The sequence below is a fragment of the Callithrix jacchus genome, chromosome 12 (assembly GCF_049354715.1).
Source record: "Callithrix jacchus isolate 240 chromosome 12, calJac240_pri, whole genome shotgun sequence".
Lineage (NCBI taxonomy): Eukaryota > Metazoa > Chordata > Mammalia > Primates > Cebidae > Callithrix > Callithrix jacchus.
The window spans coordinates 18026621-18053132 of record NC_133513.1 but is presented as its reverse complement, the minus strand read 5'-3'; the positions used below and the strand labels follow the sequence as shown (position 1 = coordinate 18053132).

The window sequence follows — 26512 nt, the reverse complement described above, 5'->3', positions numbered from 1 at the left end:
TGGGCAGTGCCTAGATGATGTGAGGTCTGACTCGTGGTCCTTTCTCAGTGTCTAGGTTTATTGTATGCTTTGGATGGCCTCCTAAAGCTCTGGACCTCATTGTCCCCATCTGGAAATGATGAATATAGAAAATATAATTCACATGATCACTTTTCTTTTAAGTGAAGATAAGTTGGTACTTGTGATTGCAAGATTTAGAAATCCAACTCAGACTGGCTTAAGCAAAGAGGGTGTTTATTGTTCATGTTCCTGGGAAGCTGGGACAGGACTGGGCCCAGGTGCGCTCACATCCTGCCAACTTGGCCAGCAAGTGGAGAGAGGGCTTCTCTTTCCCAGTGGCTGCCACTGAAGTCCTGGGGCCAATGCTTGTGGATACATTGGGCCTGGCTTGGTCCACCCGCACCCCCAGAGATGTTCTGGACCGACTGACCAGGCCCGGGTAACAAATCTCTATGGTGGCTCCCTCAGTAGAAAATGATATGCATTTATCAGAAGCAAGGGTCGTGGATGCTGGGCCAGTGGAAACAGCAGATTTCCCCCTAGAAAGCCACACTGTATTTCTGGGTACTCCCCTTCTCTCTCAGGGCTATCTTCTGCCATCCTGTTTTGAGATAGACACGTGGCTCTTTTCTCTTCCACTTTATTTCTTCTCTAGAAGCTGCTTTTATTGTCCCTAGATCTACGGGCTTGTTGACAGACAGATGTGGTGACTCTTAAGGAAAGAGAAGCTGGCACTCTGCCTCTGCATACCCTGCCAATCCCTTTTTAGTAGTGAAATTTTGACTTTAAAAGACAGGGGTAAAACACAGAAGTAAAAAAGGCAGGTGGTCACAAGGCATAGTTTTGCCATGACCCGATTTGGATGTGGCATTACTCTGTGTGTGTCTGTGTGTTTTATTTTTTACAAATGCAGCACCCAGAATTCACACCTCCTCCAGATTTAATCTCAGACAAGGAAGTTGTGTGAAATGAATGTGCACCCCTGACCCATCCACTCCCATCCCCAGCCTACAGAGAAATTTGCTCTGCCTCAGGTCCCAAGTAATGGATGACTCATTCTGCAACCAAGAAATCACAGGGCCCCTACATTTGCAGAAATTAAATACTAAAAGAAGAGGGATGTCATCGTCCCTATAGGCAAAGAAGCATTCACTCTGCCCTGGAAGGCAGACATCCTAGGCTATGTGCTTGTTTTTTACCTTGCCGTTGAGTCTAAAAGGACAGTTATCTCTTTTGGAATTTACTTAGAGCAGTAACTTAATAAGCATATCTGAGATGAGGGACTGCATCCTTCAAACTCCTCATCTAAAAATAGGGCTGGACTATTGTTTTTTGCCTATGGAAAGAGTAATTGCCCAGCCTTACCTTCAGAGCCTACTCATTTGTTGGAACTCCAGCAAGGGCTTGGAGTGAAGACAACAGGCCTGACTTTGAACCTGCCAGGTTAGCTGGGTTTGAGGGGTATCTGGGAGTTTAGAGACGCATCTTTGCCTTTTTCTTTCCCTTTCTTTGTTTTTACTTTTTTTGAAGTCTCTACTGAAATTAGATGAAACCTTGCCTCATTTCCAGTTCCTCTTGCAAAACTAGAGCCAGCCCCAGGCCTAGCAGTGTCTTGGTTGCAGCAAGCCAGGGACTGACTATCAGGGAGTTGAGATCTGAATCCCAGCACTGCCCCTGAGCTGCTGTGTGACTCTGGGCAAGTAATCGCCCTCTCTGCACTTCTCCACCTGTAGAGAGGGCTTCCTAATGCTTGGGCCTCAGATTATTGTAAGTGAGAACATCAGCACTGTAACATTCAGCCTGTGACGCAGGAGCTGAATAGGATCCCTGGCCAAGGTGGAGGGCAGAATGAGGCACCCAAACAGGAATTTGAGTGTGCCTGTATGAACTCTGCTTGCACACCCAGCAAGTTTCTGTGGGGGCCGTTTCTATTCTACAGCTAGTGAGTATGCAGGTGTATGTGTGAGAGAGGGAGAGTGTGTGTGTGTGTGTGTGTGTGTGTGTGTGTGTGTGTAACGGTGGGAAGAGAAGGAGGGAGAAGGATCAGCAGGCCTGGATGCTGCAGTAGAGAGATGGTGTGGGGCTGTCAGCTTTTCAGATGGGCTTAACTGGGATAAGAAGGAGGATTGGAGGTGAATTAGGACAAAGCCGCTGAAGAACAACTTCCCGAAAACCATTCTCAGCTCAATCTCCTGCTGGGCAGTAGAAGATAATAAAAAAACAAAGGAGGGGGTGCCCCTGGTACTTAGTGCACACACTCTCCGTCATTGCCAGGGGCTGTTTGCTGAAATTCTGCTGAAAAGCCAGCCAATGACATGCAGGCTGTGTTCTACATCCTAGGTAACCAGCCAGGCATCCTTCCCCTTAGCCTTCCTTTGAAGGCCCTCTTATTCCCCTGTTGGCCTCTTTTTTCAGTCTGTCCTTGCTGTGATGGCTGGAATATGGAACACAGGGCAATTGACAAAATCCTTGAATTTGTGAAGTCAAAGACTATTGGGAGGCAATGCCTGCCATTTCCCTGAAAAGCACTTCATTTACCAAATACTAATCAGATTCTAATGGACATCACCCCAGGCGAGTTGATAAATTATTGCTGTAATTTGAAAACTGAGTGTGTCAGAGTATAAGGGAAACTCAAGGATCTGGCCAGAGTTGTCATATGGAGAGGCAGAAGTGAACGTCCTCGGGTCCCAAGGGCCCTCAGGACTCTCCTGACCGGCACCAGTGTCTCCCCACACAGCCACTACTTGGACAACAAATGGAAAGATGTGGCCTTCACTGCTCCCTTTTTTTTAACTTACAGTAAAATACGTATAATATAAAATTTACCATCTGAATCATTTCTAAGTGCACATTTCAATAGTAAGTACATTCACACTGTTGTATAACCATCACACCGTCTGTCTCCAGAACTCTTCGTTTTTCATCTCACAGAACGAAAACTGTGCCCATTTAATAACTGCCCACCCCACCCTTTGATATTCTGTCTTTATGGATTTGACTGCTCTAGGTAGCCTCTTCACATGGAATCATACAGTGTTGTCTTTTGTGCCTGGCTTGCATGACTTAGCAGAAAGTCTTCAAGGTTCATTCATGTTGTAGCATGTGCTGGGATTTCCTTCTCTTTCTTTTTTTTTACGCTGAATAATTATTCCATTGTCTGGCTAGACTACATTTCTTTATCCATGCCTCTGTTGATGGACACTTGGACTGCTTCCACTTTTGGCCCTTGGGAATAATGCCGCTATAAACGTGGATATTCACACCCATTCCTGCCTGTAAGACTTTTGTAGAATTGATCAAGGCTGTGGAGGGTCTGGGTGGGACTGGCCAAAGCAAGAAGTATTGGAGATTTGAGCTTCTGCTCTCAGCTTTGCGGCTCCATGAGCTGAGGGTTGGTGATCACATGACTCAGCTCCTAGAGGCTGAAGACTTAAGTTGTGTGATAGGGCCATACCACCTACTGGGCTAGGTGCTGGAGTGTTGGAGATAATGGGCCATGGTGTCTGGCGTGGGAACTGCTACTGTGCAGGTGCTCGTTTCCCACTACTCAGCTGGTGGGAAGTGCAGAGAGAGGAGCCCACAGCAGCCTGGGGCAGAGGCTAATGCCTTGGTGCTTCGGTTTTCCCTGCCTTAACATGCAGAGGTGACAGTAGATAAGCATTTCTCCCACTGCAGAATGTGGAGATGGTTTTAGGTGGTACAGAGAGGGCCTTAAAGAATATGGTGGCCGCTCGCAGCGACTCACGCCTGTAATCCCAGCACTTTGGGAGGCCAACGCAAGAGGATCACCTGAGCCCAGAAGTTCAAGACCAGCTGGGCAACCTAGGGAGACCCCTGTCTGTATAAAAAAATAAAAAAATTAGCCAGGCATGGTGCCTGTAGTTCCAGCTACTCTGGAGGCTAAGGCGGAAGCATCCCTTGAGCCTGGGAGGTTGAGGCTGCAGTTAACTGTGATCGTGCCAGACATTCCAGCCTGGGTGACAGAGTGAGACCTTGTTTCTTTAAAAAACAGAAGAAGATGGTGCAAGAGCTCTTATTCTAAGTGATTACCTCCAGGGCAGGGGATAGGGTGGGTGGGGGGAGCCTGCATATTTGCCGTGACAAGTGTTTAATACTTGAGTATCTCATTCATGTTTATGAATCTCCCTTTCTCAATGCACACAACAGCCGCTAGCACCTTTTTGTTTATTCATCACGTGTGTTTTTACAGATGCTTTCTATTTATACCAGTTTATGCTTATGGTCATTTTCCCAAACTTATATTTGAAAATAATTTCAAATTTACAAAAAGTTGTAAAACCAAAAATAGTATAAAGAACACCTGTTTCCCCTTTACCCAGTTTTTCCCTGTAACATTTCACGCCATTTACTTTCCTATTGTATTTTCTCTGTCTTCACACATGCCCCACACACTCCACATGTGTTTACTGTGCCCTTTCCTCCTGAAGCTTCATGAGCATTTGCTAAGATTAAGGGGTTCTCATTGGTGAGCACAGCACAGTTGTTAGCTTCATAGTACTCTCCTGCTGTGTTCCTGTTGTGTCTGTTGGCCTAATAATGTGTTTCTAGTATATTCTCCCCTCTAGTGCAAGGTTCAACCCAGCCTCCTTTACTTTGGAACATTTCCACTGTCTCTTTCTTTTTTGCAGCATTGCCTTTTTCTGAGGAATATAGAACCCCCTTCTTTTTTGTTCTAATAAAACGTCCTTCACTTTGTCTTTGTCTGATGTGTCCTTGTGATTAGGCTGAGGTTCTTGGCTGGAACATGGCATAGGTGATGTCATGTACTTCTCAGGGTGTCACATCTGGAGGCACGTAATGTCCTTCTGTCCCTCTTGGGTAATGTTCATTTTAGTCACATGACTGATGTGTTGCCCAGTTTCTGTACTGTGTAATGACCTTCGTTTTCTTCCCAACTAGTAAGTAGTCCACAGAGAGACACTTTGGGATCACACAGATACACTGCCACTTGTTAAAACTTCTTCTTAGATTTGGCGTTTGTTTATGATTCTTGCCAGGTCCAGTCATTACCATGATGGACAGGAAAAGATGATTTTCCAACTTCAGCATTCTCTCTGTGTTTAAAAGTCAGCCCTTGGCATTCTGTTGTAAGCAAGACCTTTCTCCTCATTTATTCATTTGTCTCTTATTGGTGTGGACTCATAGCTTCCAGTTTTCTAATGGTTTATAGCACATTACTGTATTTAATTATTTTGGTGCTTAAATTGTCCCAGAGTTGGTCTGCAGGAACCCTTTCAAGCTGGCTGTCTTGTGCTTGCCCCATGATTTCTTGAGCAGTCTCTTAGACTTTCTGGCATGACTTCTGTGTTCATCTGGTACCCCCTCTGCCCATCCCTAGAATTAGCCATTTCTTTGGCTCCTGTCCATGGATGGGGGTATTAGAGGCCAAGGTTTGGGCACTGGATGTGCTCATTGCCACTGAAAGGTCTTTGCAATTTGGCCCTTTCAGTGGACAAAGCAAGGTAATCTATGTAGGTACATATACAAAGTGTATATTTATACATGCTTACATACACATACATACAGATGTACACACATATATTTTAGGAATCATGTTCATACCAGTACCCCAATTCCAGTGAATTTACAGGTTTTTTTTTTTGTCTTCCCCCATTTTAGATTTGTATGTTTCTTTTTGTACTCTGAGAGCCCACACTCCCAACAACATCTACTCACTGATATGTTCAATCATCTAATGCATCTAAAAGCTTCAGAATTGCTTTACTTAGAGTTGTTTATTGTTTAAAACACAAAGAGTTCAGAATGTTTTTGTGATTTCCCTCCCCCATGCTTACCCCAATGCTTTACTTATCTTCAAATTGAGGATATGTAACTGAACACTGTAAGTCCACACTTAACATCATGAATTGGTTCTTGGAAACTGTGACCTTAAGGGAAATGATGTATAAAGAAACCAGTTTTATCACAGGTGAACTGATATCCACAGGAGTTAAGTTCCTGTGGCATACTTCTGGTCACAGAAACATCATCTAACTTCTAAATAAAGACCCAAAACACTCTAGCATTAAACATTGAACTAAATATGAGCTGTACATACACTTAAGAAAGATTTGTGGAAACTTACCCAATTTTTGGTGAATTAGTGAGTGAACAGCAGTCATGGTGATGGTGGGTTAAATCAAGGAATAAATGTTTGCAAAGTGAAAATTATAAGGAGCACTTCCTGCCTCCATGAAGTTCAAAAACAATCATAAATCTGGTAGGCTTGCTGAATGCCTTCATACCACATCATCTATTGTTGTGCATTTGGATTATTGTCTACTTTATGAATTTTTATTTGATAATCATTTGTATTCATTTTCCAACTCTCATATCTCCAGTTGAGGGTCTTGTGTGACTGGAGCCTGGGTGCCTCAGGATGCCAGGTGGGAGGCAGTTCTAGACAGGGCACCATCCCGTCACAGGGCACACTCACACACCCGCACACTCACTCAGACTGCGCCCACGTGGACACGCCAGGGAACCTAATGTGCGCATCTCTGGTATGAGGGAGGAAACCAGAATACATAGGGAAAACCCATGCAGACATGGTGAGAACATGCAGACTCCACATAGACAGTGGCTGGGGCCGGGAATCGTTTTTTTTCTTTGTATTCTTACTAATGTTAGAATGCAACAATGTTGAATGAAATGGTGTTATTCAAAGATCTGCTGCATTGTGTTCATAAGCTACTTGGATTAGTCTGAGTGCCCTCCCTTTCCCCTTTCAGAGTGGATTTGGTATTCATTTAAAATAAATTTGGACTTAGGCCAGGTGCAGTGGCTCATGCCTGTAATCCCAGCACTTTGGGAGGCCAAGGTAGGTGGATCATTTCAAGTCAGGAGTTTGAGACTAACCTGACCAACATGATGAAACCCTGTCTCTACTAAAAACACAAAAAAATTAACCAGTGTGGTGGCACGCACCTGTAGTCCCAGCCACTCGGGAGGGAGGCTGAAGCCAGAGAACTGCTTGAACCCAGGAGGGGGAGGTTGCAGTGAGTGGAGATCATGCCACTGCACTCCAGCCTGGGCGATAGAGTGAGACTCTGTCTCAAAAATAAAGAAATAAGTAAATAAAAATAAAACTAAAAAATGAGCCAGACATGGTGGTGGGCACCTGTAATTCTAGCTACTGGGGAGGCCAAGGCAGGAAAATTGCTTGAACCTGGGAGGCGGAAGTTGCAATGAGCTGAGATCACACCAGTGCACTCTAGCCTGGGCAATAGACCAAGACTCTGTCTCAAAAAAAAAATAAAAAGAAATTTGAGGCCGGGCATGGTGGCTCATGCCTGTAATCCTCGCACTTTGGGAGGCTGAGGTTAGGAGTTTGAGACCAGCCTGACCAACGTGGAGAAACCCCGTCTGTACTAAAAATATAAAACCTGGGTGTGGTGGCACATGCCTGTAATCCCAGCTACTTGGGAGGCTGAGGCAGGAGAATCTCTTGAACCTGGGAGTCAGAGGTTGCAGTGAGCCAAGATCACACCATTGCACTCTGGCCTAGGCAACAAGAGGGAAATTCTGTCTCAGAAGAAGAAAGAAAAAAGAAATCTTTTCAGTTTAGGCTTCTCCCTTCCCATTCTCATTGATTTAATTAAATTTCCTTTTAAAAATACGTGTAATATTAACAGACTCAAAACTATGAAAAAGGCATATTCAAAGAAGTATGCTTCCTCCTTCCCACATCCTTTCATTTCATTCCTGCCACCTCTTACTGCTAACCAACTTGATTGTGTACTGAAGTACCTTTCCTGTGTTTCTTTCTATACAAATAAGCAGATTTGTATATATCTTTTCCTCTTTTCCTTTCTTATACGCAGGGTAGCATATGTGTTCTTTTCACTTAGCAGTATCTCCGGAAATTACTCTCTATCAGTTCTTACATCTTCATTCCTTTTTACAGCTGCGCTGTGTGTGTGTACCATAGTTGATGCCATCGGTCTGTTATGCCTGGACATTTAGGTAGTTTCCAGTATTTTGCAATTGCAAATAATACTGCGGTACACTTGTGCTTGTGCATTTTCATACTGTCAGAGGTGTATCTTGCAGATAAATACCTGCAACTGGGCTGCTAGGTTGAAGAGTATAACAGTGATTGAAACTTTCCGTTTAAGCTGTATTTAAGTGAAAAAAAGTAAGAGTTCAGATAAAATGAAAAAATAGTACAGGTAAACAGAGACATGACAGAAATCATAAAGGCAAGCAAATCACTGAGCAAAATGGGCTAAACTATTGACTCAGTCCCTTCAAACTCCAAATAGTATCATAACTGAGGTTCAGTCAGAGCCCCCTGGGAATCCAGCCTCAGAGTCTGAGTCCCGGCCTTGGGGACCATCAGTGGAAATCTGTATCCACATAGCCCACTGAGCTGCTTTCCCTGGTGGCAGCACTGTGGCACCTGCACCTTGGGAGGGAGGCTGTGACAGCAGGGACAAGTGGAGTTGGACCACAGAGCGGCACAGAACCATGCCAACATTCAGGTGTAGCACAGTGAGGGGGTTCTCTGTGACCCTGATCATCGGGAGAGTTCAAGTCCTCTTCGACATCCTCTTTTAAAGATGGTACCCATTTTAGAGCAGTGAGAATCTGGGGAGACCTTTCCCCTGGAAACCTGCTACCAACTACTCCCACGTCCACATAGCACTTTGCATAGAGTTTCAGGGAGTTGGCAGAGACCCTAGGTCAGAATCAGTACCTATAAGGATTGTTTGTATAAAACTGTCAAAAAGAAGGGCAAGAAGGGTTGTCATTTAAAGACTTGATCTGCATTCATCTGGAAAATTAAGTGGAGCCACTCACTCTACAACTATACTGGCTGGATGAGGACTGTGCGGTGCAGCTGTGGGCATAAGTGTCACAGCCAGAGTTTGGAAATCCCATTTTGTGTGAGAGGCCCTTGTGGGCCTGGTTCTGCACCAAGACGTGACATGGGGGTAGGGAGTGAGGGAGGGGAGTGGTCCTGGCTTCACTGATGCATTTCCAGCTGTGTTAAGAGTCACTGCACTTTTGGGTTTCTCTGCGCTCATATTCAATATCCGGGGTTGGACAAGCTGGTGGTTCTCACACAGTTTTGTGTGAAGCCATAGAATTCCAGAAAGGGGCCTCTGGAGTGCATGAGGGAGCCCACCACCCTTTGCCTGGAGCAGCTCTGAGCTCATCTGTTGACCATGGGGTGCCCTGGAAAATTATCCTTTAAATTAGTATTCAGCTGCTTAAAAAAAACAAATGTTTGATGAGCTTGGTACTGAATTATCTTTACTCTCTCCTCTGCTCCAGAATTCTGCTGGTGTCCAAGGAGATTAAGCTAGAAAGGGGACAGCCACGTCACAAAGCTTGGCCTCCAGGCCAGGGTACTTGGCTTGGCCCTATAACCTTAGGAAGTACTTGGAGCTGAGTTCCCACTGTGTCAGCCAAGCAGGGGAAGGAGAACTTGCAGCTGTAGGGGAGGTGGGCATATGCTACGCCCTCTACTGCACAGGGCAGAGGCCAGAGACTGGAAGACGAGGGGGAGGCTGGCCTTACAGGTTTGCTTGGGAATCTTCAGATGTCTAATGGCAAGCCTTGTTAATAAACACAAACAAACTTATACATACGACATTTAAGCATGCATCTCCCAAATATATATAAACATTTATGTATTATAAATTATACATAATATGTCTATGCTAATATTATGGACAGTATAAAACAAAATAGATTTTGAAAGATGAGAAGCATTAAAAGACCTGCTGCGTAGAGAATCATCTTGCATGCCTACTGAGGTCTGTACCCACTTTGGAGACGACCAGAGTAGTTGGAGGGTATTGGGCGTCTGAAGGAGTCTGGTGGAGGTGAAAATGGAGGAAAGGAAGTAGCAATGTTTCCCAAACAGCAGTCTGCACCACATTCCAGCTCTTTTTTTTCTTTTTTGAAACAGAGTCTTACTCTGTCACCCAGGCTGGAGTGCAGTGGCCCAATCTCAGCTCACTACAACCTCCACCTTCTGGCTTCAAATGATTCTTGTGCCTCAGCCTCCACAGTAGCTGGGATTACAAGCACCCAATACCACACCTGGCTAATTTTTGAGACAGGGTTTCACCATGTTGGCCAGGCTGATCTCGAACTCCTGATCTCAAGGGATCATCCTGCCTTGGCCTCCCAAAGTGCTGGGAGGCATAAGCCTCCACCCCTCAGCCCACATTCCAGCTTTTTGCCATATCCATATGCTGTCTGCACTGCTGTTTACTGGATAGCTTTCTTAGAATTGACTCACTTGGTTTTTTTCCCCAAAATTTAGCCTTATTCTAAGAACTAATATCCACAGAAGGCATTCTGTGCAGCTAGAATTTTCTTCTAATGCACAGTGAAATAAGTACAAAACTATTCATTTGTCCACACACCACTTAGAAAGCATCTGCTCGTTCCTACCTGTGTGATGGGGCCTGCCCTGTGGACACTCTGATCTTTGGCATCTGGCTTCAATCAGATGGGAGGGAGGGAAGGGGGATGGTGAGAGTAAACCTAGCAGAGGGCCAGGGCCCATGTGGATATGGGGGTGCTCCTCCATGCCAGGGGGTGCCTGCAGTTGCAGTCAGACCTAACAGCCAGGAGCGTCTCATGGGGCATGAGATATCTCCCCACGAGAACACTTTGAGCCCACATTGATTGCAGACTCTGTCAGGCAATGGCCACCCCGCCTCACATCACAGCTACCATGAATCATTGCCAGCCAGGCCTGCTGCCAAAACTTCTTGTGTTGGGCTAAATTAGTCATTTATTTATCACTTCAAGAGATACTTATGGTATACCTACTTTGTGCCAGGCACTGGATTAGACACTAGAGACAGTAGAGAACAAGACACATACAACAGCTACAAAGCCCCTGTTCTAGTGGAGGAAGACAGGCAGTAAAGAAGCAAAACAAGAGAGAATGTAAGAGCCAAGTCATTATAAATGCTTTTAATATAAAGTAAAATCAAGGTAAGGGGGAGGAAGGACAAATCTCCTCTAGCGAAGAATGCCAGATAATTTATGAGATATGCAAAGAGGCTTCAGAACCTAATGCCCCATTCTGTAAGTGTGGCCTGTGTTTACTGACTTTCTTCCACAGAATGTGGTATGGGAGGAGGAGGAAAAGTTGATTCACGGTGGCAAAAGCTGACGAACTGGAGAGTAACATCAACAGACATAAATCATATTGATAGTATGTGCCCTCGTATTATGTGATGAGAAGGATACTTCCCCTCTATGGTCCTCCTCCTCAAAACCTGTAACCCCACTCTAAATAGCAGAAAGATGTTGGACAACCCCAGATTAAGGGACTCTTGAGAATCCCTGACCAGTACTCCTCAAAATGTCCAGGTCATGACACAAGCAAGGACAGTCTGAGAAATGTTACATCCAGGGGAACATAAGAATGAAGACTCAATGTAAAGGGGTCCCAGAAAAAAGACATCAGGAGAACTAATGAAATCTGCACCAAATGTGGAGTTTAGTTAAGAATAATTTTTAAAGAGATATAAAAATAAAAAGCAGGTGAAGGCCAGTGTGGTGACTCAAGCCTACAATCCCAGCATTTTGGGAGGACAAGGTGGGAGGATCATTTGAGCTCAGGAGTTTGAGACCAGCCTGGGTGGGCAACATAGTGAGACCCTCATTGCTAAAAATTTAAAAATTAGCTGGGTATGTGGCACGTACCTGTGTTCTCAGCTACTCTGGAGGCTGAGGTAGGAGGATCACGTGAGCCCAGGTGGTCAGGCTACATGATCACACCACTGCACTCCAGCCTGGGTGACAGAGCAAGACCCTATCCCCAAAAACAAACAAAAAACCAGGTGGAGAGGGTGTCCAGGAAGATGTCTCCAAGGAGGTGACATGTGAGCTGAGCCTTGAATGATGTACCACAGTTATACCTGGCTAGGAGACCTGGGGTGAGAGCTTTTCAGGAAGAGGTAACTACTGTGTAAAGATCCTCAGAGAGAAACAAGCTTGGGATGTTCAAGAGATAGTGAGAAGCCCAGCACAGCTGGAGCGGCACCAGCCAGCCAGGCAGGGATGGCCCCGAGGTAAGGTCAGAGGTGGACTGGGGCCAGGCCATGTGTTTGGATTTTGTCTTGAGAGTGATGGGTAGACATTGGGAGTTTTGAATAGAGGACTGACCTGAGCTAATTTCCTTAAAATCACCTTGGGTTTGTGTGGGGAATAAATTAGGGTGACAGAAGAGGTGGTAGAGGTCACCGTATGAGCTGGCGGGAGGGAGACTGTGATGGAGGCCACGTCTGAGCCCAGGGTTATGTGTTCACATCCTTCTGGAACAGAAATGTAGGTTCACATTTTGTCATCTCTTTTTCCCCCTGTATGTCTCCCAAAGGTGGGGAAAAATATGTGAACTTTGAGTTCCATGGGCTGTTTGAAAGTCCATGCTTGCATGACCAAGAACTCTGTGATGGGGACACCATAAAGCCCAATCCTCGTCCATCTTTAATTCAAGATGTTTTCTTCTGTGGTTCATAACTTTTTTTGAAAAATAAAAATGCATGTCATGCTTAAGTTGATTGTTACAGGTTACCCTTGTTTAATGGGGGGAAAAATGAAATGAAGTTCCTAATCTCTCTCTGCCCTCTGGAAGTTGTAAGTAGAACAGAAAAACAAAAGCCTTCAGTCAGAGCTTTCTCTTAAAAATGTAAGCAGCTTGCCCGGGCTTGGTGGCTCATGCCTGTCATCACAGCACTTTGTGAAGCTGAGGCAGGAGAAGCACTTGAGGTCAGGAGTTCGAGACCAGCCTGGCCAACATAGTGAAACTCTGTCTCTACTAAAAGTACAAAAATTAGCTGGGTGTGGTGGCAGGCACCTGTAATCCCAGCTACTCAGGAGGCTGAGGCAGGAGAATCGCTTGAACCTGGAAGGCAGAGGTTGCAGTGAGCTGAGATCACACTACTGTACTCCGGCCTGGGCAACAAGAGCAAAACTCTGTCTCAAAAAAAAAAAAAAAAAAAAAATGTAAGCAGCTTTAGAATATTATCAGTGAGGTTGATTATGTTTCCAACCACGTATCGTATGCTAGCTGCCTCAAATCCTTTGGGAAGGAAATGTGGTATCAATAAAGTAAAAAGGACTGTTTTAAACTCTTGAAATAGAATAAATGATTGAAATTTATGTTTTGTTGTCAAAATCAGGAACATGTTTCTTGGTGTTGCCATGATGAATAGAAAGAGGGGCTCTGGCCTCTATCTTATTTCTCCCCCAGTGTGTCGCTGGTATTCAGGTCAGACATGTGTTTGACCTATTAGGAGTCATTTATGCATATTTATTCTCAAACATGAGCATGTGTATGAACCTAGAGCTGCATAGCTGCCTGGGCTCATCCCAGTCTCCATTTTGGCTTCCAGAGATCGAGATGGTGATCATGGAACGTAGCAAGCTCTCAGAGCTGGCCGCCAGTGCCTCCGTGCAGGAGCAGAACACCACCGACGAGGAGAAGAGTGCCGCTGCCACGTGCTCTGAGAGTGCACGGTGGAGCAGGTAGCTGCCCAGGAGACCAATGCTGAGTGCTGTCTTAGGGAAGAGGAGAGGGCTCAGTGGGGATGTTGGACCCTGGGGCCAGTCTTTTCTGTCCCTCAGCCAGACCATGCTGCCTCCCTTTCTTTCCCTGCCTCTCCAGCTCTGGCTACCCAGAGGCATAGAGATAGAGCCATCACTCAACACTATAATGCTCACTCCCTTGCAAAGAGATTTGCCAGAATAGTGCAACTCTCCCTGCTGTGCTCCCGGTGCTTTGGAGCTGGGCTCCATCTAAAGGATACGGGTGGCTTCACACTGTCTGCTCCTGGAAATGCTCTGCTGCTCCCAGGAAGCATCCCCTCAGTAGATGGGCTTGGATCTCCTGCCTGGTTCATTCCCTGCCCTGCACACACATACATATACCCCGTCTATAGGGCCTGCTTCTTGACTCGGCCCACATGAGTTAGTGTTGCCATCCACCTTTGACCTTTTGCCTGATTGTTCATTTCAGCGACAGCTATCTGTAGCTACATCTTGTTAAACCTGGGTGACCCCACATTTCCTGGAACTTTGCTATAGTACCAGCCCCTCCACAATGGGATTGGAGAGAAGGCTACTTCCAGAGTATGCTGGGAACTGGTAGGAGGGCTTCTTCATTTCAGAGTTATTTCCTTATCTCGAAGCCCCACTGCACAGGCCCCCATAACAGCCTCCTGATTAGCACTACCTTCCTGTTAATAAATGCATAACACCAGGGTTTCTCTGTCAGCCTGCAAGGCATTCACTTCCTTAGCCCCTGGGGAGGGGTCGTGAAAATACCTACACACCCCATCCTCTTTAGCAATCCAGCTTCAAGTGAAGAAGTGAAGTCCACTAATTTTTTTCTTCTACATCTTATTTTTCTCTTTACTTGGCAAATGTTTCAATGACGTAACAGATGGGATTAATTTCTATCAGATGTGCAAGGGAGCCATTTTTAGTTTTTGCTAAATAAAAAAACAGTGGAGTACGAAGACCTTTTAGGTTTTGCTTGACAGCAAACTCCCAAAGCTTTGAAAATTAAGGAAGTCATTCCAAACACAGAAGGTTGGGGACAACCTTGGTACAGCATTCTTTAGACTAAATAATTAAAGGCCCACAAATGACTATTAGTGGGGTGGTGCTTAAGCAAGGGAGGAGGCATCTGCTTAATAGCTCAGGCCAGGCATGGTGGCTCACACCTAGGATCCTAGCAGTTTGGAAGGGCTGAAGCGGGAGAATCACTTGAGCCAGGGAGTTTGACACTAGCCTAGGCAACATAGTGAGACCTCATCTTTACAAAAAAATTAAAAATTAGCCAGACATGGTGGCAGGCACCTGTAGCCCCAGCTACTTGAGAGGCTGAGGTGGGAGATTGCTTGAGCCAGAGAGGTCAAGGCTATAATGTGCTGTGATTGCACCACCGCACTCCAGCCTGGGCAACAGACTGAGACTGTCTCAAAAACAAAGAGTATCAGCTGATACTTTTAGGTGAGTACAGTCATGATGTGTTCAGCTCCTTAGAAACTGATAAATGGAAACAGAGAACGTATTTTTCGTGGTATAGTAGTACCGTTAGCTTTGCTAATGGAAGAGAAACACCCTGTATTCCTCCCGCCACCAAAAACAAGGGTAAAAAACAGACCAAGATGTTAGGTTGGAATATTAGGGTTGATGACTTCTTTTTTTCTGAATTTTGGTGGAGAGAAGGGTTTTCTTAGAGTTGATTGAGAGTGTTTCTTAATGCTGGGCATCTGCAAACACATGGCTTCTAATGGAAGCTGATTCAGTTGCCTTGCGTTAAGTCACTTGCAGGCCTGGGAACCTCCAGGCCAGATCTCTGCTAGACTCTGAGACTGAATGTCAGGGTAGAGACTGGCCCAGGTGGAGAGCTGCTGTCTCCTTTGCCAAGGTATCGGGTTGCAGGTTGTAAGAAACTGCCATTGCCCTCTGTCCTCCCACTTCCTGGTGGTGAGGCAGGGAGTGGGGTGGGAAGGTGGCCATGTGTTCTCTAGGATATGAATTGGATCTTGGCATTGGTCCACTTGCCCCAAGGAACGGCATAGTAAAAAGCAGACCATTTTATATTCCCCATATGTTATGGGCTCTATCTGCATTTGGAGTTAAATATAGGCCTAAGAAACTTAAAGCTTTTAAAACATTGTTTCTCTTCTTAAAAAAAAAACTTTGAACTTATGAAAGTATGCAAAATCTTGAAGAGTGTAAAGAAAGGAAGGAAGTCTTCATGCCGCTGATATTCAGAGTCAGTGGGACTACCATTCTGGTCATTTCTTACCAGTTTTCTTCCCCCCCCCCCCCCCCATGTGAGCTTTCTGGGAATTCCACCCTCCCTTCTCCCAGAAGCTTGGACCGTATCATGTCTATAATTTTTTATTCCTCCTTTTTTCCATCTAATATCAACCCTCAAGCAACCTTTTTTCACCTTATTCTACCCTGTGTAAACAAAATGCTTAATGGCTTCATGATACTTCATCTCATAAAACATGGTACTCACCCAGTTATTGGCATTTGATTATTCATATTATTCCCAAATGGAAATATAATCCAAATTTCAAGCAGCTGATTTACAAGAAAATGTTATCCCACCCTGAGTTTGGAAGTGTTCTTTCTGGATGCTTTCAGAACCCAAATCTACACATGACAAAACTATTAGCACATCCGAAAGGTGGTGCCCCATCTGGGGCTGTGGAGAAACCGGGAAGGAAGACAAATGTGCCCTTTAAGATTTTTTTTTTTTTTTTTTTTTTAGTTTTTGTGTGTCATATGTATGTTTGAAATGTTATAAGTACATTTTTCCTACTTTTTCCTTTGCATTTTTCAATGAAACATTTTGTATCAGCGATACATGTATAGAGTCAAAAACTCAAAACTGTCTCATCGTTTTATCGTGAACACTCCCTGCGTCTCCACAGGCCCCTTTCACTCCCCATAGGCACCCAGTGTTCATTGGCACTTGGGTGTCCTTCCAGAAATTAAACATGCCCTGGGTCACTCATGAATGTGCTCTGTTCTCTTGGCCTCAACCTGGCATTCAGAAGGGGCAGCCACGACAGTCAGTCAGGGGATCAGAGCCTCTGGCCTGTGAGCCAGACCTGGGCATATTCTGTTCTCTTGGCGGTGAAGAGTCTTTTCCCGTCAGGCCCTTCATCTGGAAAGGCAGCATTTGGGGTGTGCCATTTCCGATATTTACAGCCTCTCTACAGATCTCACCCACAAAGCATCAGAGGTGAGAGACCTCACTGTCAATTCTTAGCAGTCAGAGAAAGTCAGTCCAAGAAATTGCTGGGTCAGGACCGTGCCAAAATGAAATCATGAAGTAGTGCCCTTGGAATATTTAAAATAGAAATCAAATAGCAGCCGTCATGCATTGGCAGCACCCACAGTGCCTGGCCCTGTGCTAAATGCTTTTCAGTCTTCATTAGACTTGAATCCTCACAATAACCCTGCAAGGTTGGAATCCATGCCATACAGATGGGGAAATAGGTTTTAAGTAACTTGCTCAAGGATTTGCTGAATAAGACTCAGGATTTGAACCCAGACAGTCTGGCTCCAGGGCTCACGTTCCTGAACGTGTTTGGATTGTTGTTTGTGCCTTGTTTGATAATCACCCTGTTCTGTTTCCTTCATTCTCTTGTGACACACATCACTCTGCAGTGATGTCTGTCTGTTCTCTCTCTCTACGAACTGACATGAAAGCTTTGCTGTAGGGAGTTTGTATCATTGATTCTCTGTGTCTGGAATACCTGCTGAATGACTGTTGTATGACTAGCCAGCAGTCTGTTCCTTGGTTAGTTTCCCCTCTGGATAGCAGCTTTCCCGGGAAGAGCCTGTCTCTCATTTGTCTGTGTCCTCAGTTCCTGGTGCTGGACCAGGAACATAGTTGTGTACGAAAGAGCTGTACCAAAGGCAGCTAGCACCCCATGTACAGGTTAGAGAGGGGAATTCTTCACTTATGTGCACCACAAGGCTCATGCATGCCCCTCCTGTTTTCCAGACCCTTCCTGGATATGGTGTACCACGCTCTGGACAGCCCGGATGATGATTACCACGCCCTGTTTGTGCTCTGCCTCCTCTACGCCATGTCTCATAATAAAGGTAGGCACTCTTGCCTTGCCCAGCTTCCTTGCTGGGCCCTGCGTACACATAGCATCCTTCCCTTCTGCTGCATAGAGGACAAAGAAGGGTGCTTTCTGTACAGAATTTCCTTTCTGGTTTTGGTGGTCCTTTTTGGTTTTGACACCCACTCTTCTTTAGGCTCTTTAGAATTTCTCTGGTGTTTTTCTGCCAACTGAAGCCACAGGAATTGGTTACCCCGGCAATATGGGGAAAGGTGACTTGACTGCCTAACCCAGGATGACTATACTCACCCTGTGGTTTTCTTTTGACCCCTTGATTTACAACTGACTTAACATCCGACCTCTTTCCTAACATCAAAACTGAAATCAGTCAAATTGTAATCTTGGTTTTGCTATTTATAACACTTGATATTCTTATTCTGGGTTCAGAGCTGAAATAGACGCTGGGTGGACTTTGTGGAAGCATAGGTTTCCTTTCTGAAGAAAGGTGTGGTTCTCTGGCTTCCCCTGTTGAGGGTGCATGGCCAGCATTCAACTCCCATGAGGTTGACAGGTTTTGTTAGAATTTATTCATTCACTGCCTTGATGTCCATTCCTGGGAATAGTTACAGTTGTTTGCTCCACCTGGCTTGACCTGGGCACTTTCTGAAACCTCCACATCAGAATCTCTTCAAAGAAGAATTCAAGAATATTCCTTCTAACCCCCGCCAGAGCTGGATTTGGCATAGTAAAACATCAAGTGATGTTTTAGTAGGTTTTTCGTAAGTTTATTGGGGAGTAGGTAGAGTTGGATTTTACTAAGATAGCCTATGGCTAGAGGCATTAAAACATACATGACATAACTTAAGTTTATGTGTTCTAAAATCATTAATCATGATGAATAACTTGATTGGTGGCAGAATAGTATGTAGTGAAAAAAGTCTCCCACTTTTGGCCCCCAGCTCTCCTCTTCAAAAGCAGTTCCTGCTACTGATTTCTCTTGTGTCCTTTTAAAGATAGCCAAACACACCAAGAAGGAGTGTATATGGTCTTATTAGCCATAAATGGAGGTACTCATATTGTGTCTTCTACCTTGCCCTTCTCACATCATCATGTTTCAGCACCTGGGTTTATGTCCATCCAGAGCTGCCATTCTCTTTTAACAATTTGTGAGCAAATCATAGCAAATCATAGATATTAAGGATTTTCACATCTAGGTTCATGACTGATACTAGTCTGTGGTCTTCTTGTAATTTTCGTCTGATTTTGCTCTCAGGGTTATGCTCATCTTACAGAATGAATTGAGAAATATTCTCCGCTTGATTTTTCTGGATGAATCTTTGTAGTATTATTTCTTCCTTAAATGTTCCTTAAGCTACTGCAGCCATCTGGAGTTGTCTTTGATGGAAGGTTTTTAACTACTCCATTCCTTCAGTAGTTAAGGGGCTTTTCAAGGTTATGTATTTCTTCTTGAGTGAGCTTTGGTAATTTGTGTCTTTCAAGGAGTTTGTCATTTCATTTAAACTGTCAAATTTATTGGCATAAACTTTATGATATTCCTTTATTATCTTTTTAATGTCTGTAGGATCTGTAGTGATGTTCCCGCTCAGATTCATGGTATTGATAATTTAGGTCTTCATTTTTCTTTTTCCTAATCAGTTTGGCTGGAGGATTATTAATTTTATTTCTGCCCTCTATTGTTCTGCTGTTTTTTATTTTATTGATTTCTGTTCTTAGGCTTATTTTATTTACTTTCTGCTGCTTCCAATTTAATTTACTTTTTGTTTTATAGCTTCTTATAAAGAAGCTTTAATCATTGATTTTAATCATTGATGGAAGCTTTGATCATTGATTTTTTTTCAGCAAATCAACTTATTTTTTAACTAACATACCAAAAAATTAACTCATTTTAAATTTAATTCTGTGAATTTTAGGGCATGGATGGATATGTGTGAATACCACACAATCAGGAGATATTATAGTTTTATTATCAGAAAAAATATCCCTCAGGCTATTTCCTTTCTAGTCATTAATTCTTAAACCTTTCTTCTCTATGACTTTACTGCCATCAGTTTCCCTCTAAGCACTACTTTACCTGCATCCAGTAAGTTTTGACATAGGAGGTTCATTCAGCTTAAAATATTATACAATTTCCCTTCTGATTTCTTGTGTTCTTACATCTGTGTCATTTCTAGCTGTATGTCTCTTACTGGTTTTTCTCCTACTTTTGGAGTTCCTCCCCCATTTTTTGCATGCCTGGTCATTTTTGATTGGTTGACAATTACTGTGGTTTTACACACCTGAATGCTAGATTCTTCCTGTAAATATTTTTGGGCCGATGGTTAAGTTAATTGGAGTTGGTTTGATCATTTATTGGGGCTTGCTTTTCTGCTCTGTGAGAGCTGGTCCAGACAGCCTTTAGTTTAGGACTAACTTCTCCCCACTACTCAGACAATGCCCTTCTGAGACTCCACAGTGTCCCATGGTGAGGTGGTCTCTGCACACTGGCCAGCCCTGTGTGAGCTCCAGGAATTGTTCCACAGGCTTCATTCTGGCAGGTCTTTCCCTTTCTTCATATGCACGCATTGGCTAGAATTGAGCTGAGCCTCTAAAAAAACCCCTCTGCATGTGTCTGGAGCTCTCTCTCTGTAGCTCTGTTTCTCTTGTCCACAAGTTTTAGCCACTTGATCTTCCTGAACTCCAAACTCTGCCTTCTCATCTCTGAGAGACCACTGTCTTCGTCTGGGTTTTCTTTCCCTGTGCTGAGGTCTGGATACTCTCCCTGGACAGCAAGTTGGAGCAGTCACTGGGCCACTGCCTTTGTGCTTCTGTCTCTCAGGGATCTCTCTCCTGTGCTACCTGTTCATCCATAGAATGATAACCATTGTTTTGTATATATTGTCTTGCTCTCTGAGTTGCCTGAATCAGAAGGATAAATCTAATCCATCTTGGCCAGAAGCATAGCCCCTTTAAAGAAAAAGTTTTATTGATATGCAATAAACTGCATATATTTAAGGTGTACAATTTGATATTTTGACGTACGTAAATACCCATGAAATCACACCGTGATCAAGAGAGTATACAATCCAGCATCCCAAACATTTCCTCCCCTTCTCACTTGCCTCCCACACCCCTCTCCCCAAGTAACACTAATAATCTGCTTCCTGTCATTTTGGATTAGTTTGCATTTTCTAAAATTTTGCATGAGCAGTCATGCTTCATGTACTCCTCTTGGTGTGGCCTCTTTCAATCTACATAATTATTTTGAGATCCGTCATGTTGCTGTGTGTATCCGTGGTTCATTTCTTTTTATTACTGAGTAGCATTCCATTGTATGAACATACCACAGTTTATTTATTCATCTGTCCCTGGAAATGTGGGTTGTTTCCAGTTTGGGACTATGACATACAAAGCTGCTGTGAGCATTCGTGTGGCCCCATACAGTATGTGTCCATACAGAGAGCTGTATGGGCGTATACATCCTTTTTCTCTTGGATAAATACCTACAAATAGAATGGCTGAGTCATGTCTCTCATAGAATTATGGGAGGTATGTGTATGTTTGCTTTGATTTTAAAATACTGCCAAACTGTTTTCCAAGATGCCTGTATTCTTTTACCTCCCACCACCAGCGTACAGGAGTTCTGGTTCCTTTCCTTCCTTCCCAACACTTGTGTGGCCACCTTTTTAGTTTCCACTATTCGAATAGGCGTGCAGTGTTATCTTATGATCTTAATTTGCATTTTCCTAATGACATTGAACATCTTTTCATGTCTTTCTTTGGCCATAAATGTCTTCATTGGTGAAGAGTCTTTTCAAATCTTTACCTAATTTTTTAAATTGAGTTGAGTAAAGAAATTGTTGTGTTTTGAGAGTTTGGGATTTTTTTGTTTTGTTTCTTTTAAGATGGAGTCTCACTCTGTCACCCAGGCTGGAATGCAGTGGCACAGTCTTGGCTCACTATAACCTCTGCCTCCCAGGTTCAGGAAATTCTCCTGCCTCAGCTCCTGAGTAGCTGAGACTACAGGGGTGCGCCACCCCACCTGGCTAATTTTCGTATTTTTAGTAGAGATGGGGTTTCAGCATGTTGGCCAGGCTGGTCTCGAACTCCTGACTTCAGGTGATATACCCATCTCAGCCTCCAGAGTTCTTTATGTATTTTGAGAGCAAGTTCTTTATCAGAGGCGTTTTACAGTGATGTCCCCCCATCTGTGGCATGTCTTTTCATTTTCATAGCAACATCTTGGGAAGAGCAGACATTTTTTAATCTCCATGAGGTTCCTGTGGCACTTTTTTAGACCTCCTTTTCTCTGTATTTTTTGTCTCCCATTCTAGATGGCTAGGCTTTGGAAGGCAGAAACCATGTGCCCCATGTAGTACCCCTCCTACCACCTGGCAGTCAGTGCTCAGCCAGAGTTTGCTGATTGGTTGCCTCTCAGCTATGTGGCACAGCCCCAGGGCTATCTCTTCCTGGCAGCCTGTGCTCAGAGCTTCAGCAAAGAAGGTGCTGCCTGTGTGGTATAGATGCCGGGTTCCAAGGGACAGTGGGCAAGCTCCTCATCTTCTGGGTGGCTGGTGTTCTCCCTGTAGCCCTGACCTGTGCAGGGAGTGGAGATGTCATGGCTTGCCATGTGTGCTGCTGTGTGCCTTCATCCAGTCTTGTGTGCTGGAGAGACCACCCACCCGAGTTCCCACCTGGGCATCCTACCTCTTTTTCTTAGGAATTTCTTCTTAGAAGAGCAGAATCATATATTCAAGGAAATTTAATTCCTTTTTCCATTTTCTGCTAATGCTATTCATGTATTGATTCATTCATTCTTCCAACAAATATTTTGGAAGCCACTGCATCCTCAGTACTGATCCCAGCACTTGGGATAGTTCAGTACTGATCCCAGGTGTTGGGATCAGTATTGGGGCCGATCAGTATTGGGTGAACCAAACAAATACTTTCATGGAATCTGGATTCTCTTAGAGGAGACAGATAATAAACTAGTAACCAAGTAAAATTATCCCACATAGCAAGAAGTGAAACAGTGAAAATAAAACTAGGTAATCTGGTGGACAGGCGGAGGGTAGAGGGTACTGCCTACACCTGGACAATCAGGAGAGGCCTCTTGGAGGCTTAAGTGATCAGGAGGAAGCGCCTTGCTGTTTCTGATGAATTTCCTCATGTAATTAGTTATTCAGCAAATGCATGTGGAGCACCAGCTGCGTGCCAGGCAGCGTGCTCAGCATGCGGACCACAAAGTCCAGGCAGACCCAGGCCCTTGCCCAGGAGAGCATCAGTCATTCTTGGACAGAAAAGTCCAAGACTGACTGACTGATGAGGAGGCTGTCAGCACAATAGAGGGCTGCTTGCCTGGTGGTGAGTGTGGACTCTGCCCACAGGAGTGAGGACCTGCTTCCTGAGGACACCCGGGCTATGGTAGAGGGCAGAGCAAGAAGGGGCATGAGAACCTGTGATATATCTGTCAGATCACTGCCATTCCCCAGGGTGAGCAGCAGTGTATCTGTGGCAGCAGGGTGCCTAGAGAGGCAGGCATCTGGAACCAGTCTAAAAGGGGGGTGGTGCAGGCAGTGACTGTGAACTGTGTTTCTACGAGCTGTGTGGGACTGCTGGGGGGCAATTAGTCAGTAAGTGATGTGACCCACTCTGCACCCCTCAGAATGGGTTTGCCGTTATTCAGCCAGCGGGTGGGAGGGATGAGAGGTGAAACCGGAGGCTTTCTTATCACTCAGCAGATACTTGCTGCATACTTGCTAGGGCAAGGGCCTGTCGCAGGCACCCAAACAAGCCCAGATGAGTCTTGTTCAAGTGAACAAGAAGACTGATTGTGACTGCCACAAGTGGTAGAAGGAAATGAACAGGGCGGAGTGATGAGGAGGCCCAGTGGTTGTGCTGCAGGGGTTAGTAGGTGCTAGTCAGGGTGGTGGGGGAGGACTCCTCTGAGGAGCCAAGGCCCAGAGAGTGAGAAGGAGCCAGCTCTGCAGAGATCTGGGGCAAGAGTGCTCCAGGTGAAGGGAGCAGCATGTGCAGACGCCCTGGGGTGGGAAGAAGCAGAAAGCGCGCCAAGGTGAGGCTGTCCAGGTGGACTGGGGCCAGTCGTGAAGGGCTTTGAAGGCCATGGAGAGGAATTTCCATTTTTTTTCCAAGCGCAGTGGGAAACCCCTATGGGATTTTAAAGCAGGACTATGATGTGCTCAGATGGAAGTTTTTAAAAGAGACCTTGGCTACCAGATGGAAAGTAGATGACAGAGGTTGGGGGTAGGGATGAGTTGCAGGAGGGAATATCGGGAGACTTGCTAGGAAGCTGTTGCAGTTGTCCAGGCAAGAGATAACGTGGATTGGATTAGGCTGCTGGCTGGGGAGTGGAGGAAACTGGAAGGACTTGTGATTATTTCAGTGCTAGAGCCAGGATGTGCTGATGGATTGGATGTAGGGCTTGAGTGAAGGGGACGAGTCAGAGATGACTTCTGCAATTTGACTTCAGCAACAGTGGGGTGCATTTACTAGGATGGGGAGACAGAGGCACTGGGCTAGGGGATGGGGGGTTCTGGTTGATTCGAAAGGAGGGGGCATGAAGGAAGGAGCCTGGGTAAGGCCCAGGTTCCTGACCCCTCTCACTGTGTGACAAATAGAAGTGTCATTGCCAGAACTAATGAGCATGGGCCTCAGAGAAGGTTTGGAGAAGAAACTGAAAAGTTCAAGTCTGGTGCCCCGAGGCTCAGGTGCCTGGAGAAGCTGCCTCGTCGGGGAGCTGCCACCTGGTTTATACTCAGACCTGGCCTGTGAGCACAGGATCTGCATTTGGTGGGGTTTCGGTGGTGATGGTTGGTTGGCTGATTTGTTTTTGGTTAGGCAGCAGCATCTGGTCAGGCTGCCTTTGACCTTCAGCCTCATTTTTCCAGATCCTTACCCTGCAAATCAGGACCCTAAGTGACCTGTCTGTTTTTCATAGATTTTTCCTCATAGACAGTTTTGACATAAAAGCCATGTGAATAAAAACCAAATGTGAGCTCAGGCCTTCCAGTAAATCATAAGAGATTAGATGCTGCACCGAAATGAATATCCCACAGTGGAAAGGGTTGACCAGTTGGCAGAAGGCACTTGTTGTGATTCATTTGGTCCACATAATGAATTCTGGTTTGTTTCTGTAACAGAAAATGCAGCCTTTGCTCTTCTGTCAAGTCCGCCGAGTCCTGGGCCAGAGGTGGGGGGATGAGGGTGAGTTTAAAGTTTTCAGATGTTGAAGCTTCCCCAGTTCAGTGACCAACCTTCTACTTCTGCCACTCCATTTGTCATTGTTTACCCAGGAGGAAGGAGTTTTGGGCTCTTTGTGTTTTGTGTTTTGTTGTGCTGAGAAGTTACTGGAACATGGATGAGTGATATGGAAAAGGTTGAAAAGTAATAGGATAAAGGGAAGTTTTGCCATGCAGAGAGCTGCCACAGCATTGTTTTTATCTTGGCTGACACATAACCTGAATTGGAAGTACATTGGAAACCAGCCCAACATCTGGTTAGCCTTTGAAATCATTGCTCTGTAGTCTTCCAAAGCTGGTAATACTTGTGTGACTGCAGCCAAGGAGACCTCGCATGGTCAAGAGACATTTAAAAAAATTTTTAACATTGTTTAGCTGGTGTTCTCATGGTATCTTTATCCACTTCTGTCTTAATTCTTCTTATGCATCTTTGGTCTGGGTCTTTTTCATCCCCACCCTGAATGGGGGCTACTACTAAGGGGGAAGAATCCAGATATCAGAACCGAGAGGGAAGCTTAGTAAGAGTTACTGACACTGTGGACCACACCCTTCCCTTCTGTTTTGGGTTCTCTGAATGAGTTGGTTGGGAGTTCTGCCCTCCAACCCTCTGGATAGGGGACATCCGTTCTGACTGGAGTGGGCAGCTCAGGCCCTGACCCCTGAGGCAGGGCTGTGGGCAGGGCAGGGCAGGGAACATGCGATCTGCTGGAAGCTGGAATGAGCTAGTGCTCCGGTGAAGTGCAGCAGGGTTTCTTTGGAATTTGTCTGTCACCAGGCGCTTAAAAGTTGAAGCAAATAGGGTAATTTATTATCCACAGTGTTTATTTCTCTCAAAGGGACATGACTGGCAAAGAAGCTACTGCAAAATCTGCCTTTCTGTGACTGAAAACTGTGGGGTATGCATGTGCGTGAGCATGTGTGAGTGAGTGTGTGTGTGTCCTTGCACACAGGTGCCGTCTTACCTTTCACTCGAATGTCCCTGTTACACAGTGAGGTTGACCTTATCCATTCAGAACCGTCAGCCACCAGGTTGTTTCAGGAAGGAGATTTAAACCCAAATCTAATGTTTCCCACAAATTAAATGCTCTCCTAAGAACAGTGATGGTGAGGCAATGATTGTTCTAAAAACAAAAATGAGAATAAGTTGCTTTTTCACTTGTCTTTGATTATACCACCTTACGATAACCAACTGCTGACAGGGTCTATTTCTTTCTAGCCTGTTTTGTGTGTGGGTGATGGTTGGGCTTTTCTGCACAGCTGTCATATGGTGGCTTCTATTTTATGTGTGTTTCCCCTTAATTTTGAGATTTGTCTGATCCTCTGCCCTAAATTTGATCAAAACTACTCAACTTATTAAAAAAATTAATTTAGCAGAAATTTATGGACTGTTGTGTTTGTGCCAAGAACACCGCTAGATCACATGACATGCATAGATTGGGCAGGTGGAGGGAGAGAGAATTAACCCACAGGGATCATGGGACACAGCAGAGAGGATGGAGGTAGGAGCCATATGGCTGCATTCAGGGCTGGGCTTTCTGCTATCTGCATGACCTCAGGCAAGCTTCATGTCTTTTTTTGAGCCTCAGCCTCCTCATCTATAAAATGGAAATAATATCACCCACTTCACAGAGTGTCATGGGGATGAAATGAAGC

The 26512-nt window shown here is 44.9% G+C and overlaps 1 protein-coding gene across 13 annotated transcripts in view; it reads left to right on the top strand.

The window, feature by feature from the left end:
* CLEC16A (C-type lectin domain containing 16A) overlaps window positions 1–26512 on the top strand; it is a 229092-nt gene that overhangs the window by 62052 nt on the left and 140528 nt on the right. For all 13 annotated transcript variants that reach the window (XM_035267032.3, XM_078344753.1, XM_035267035.3 and 10 more), the window contains 2 exons: window positions 13395–13527; window positions 17540–17640. In XM_035267032.3, coding sequence (XP_035122923.2) covers window positions 13395–13527; window positions 17540–17640 — 234 coding nt within the window. The remainder of the gene's footprint in view (window positions 1–13394; window positions 13528–17539; window positions 17641–26512) is intronic.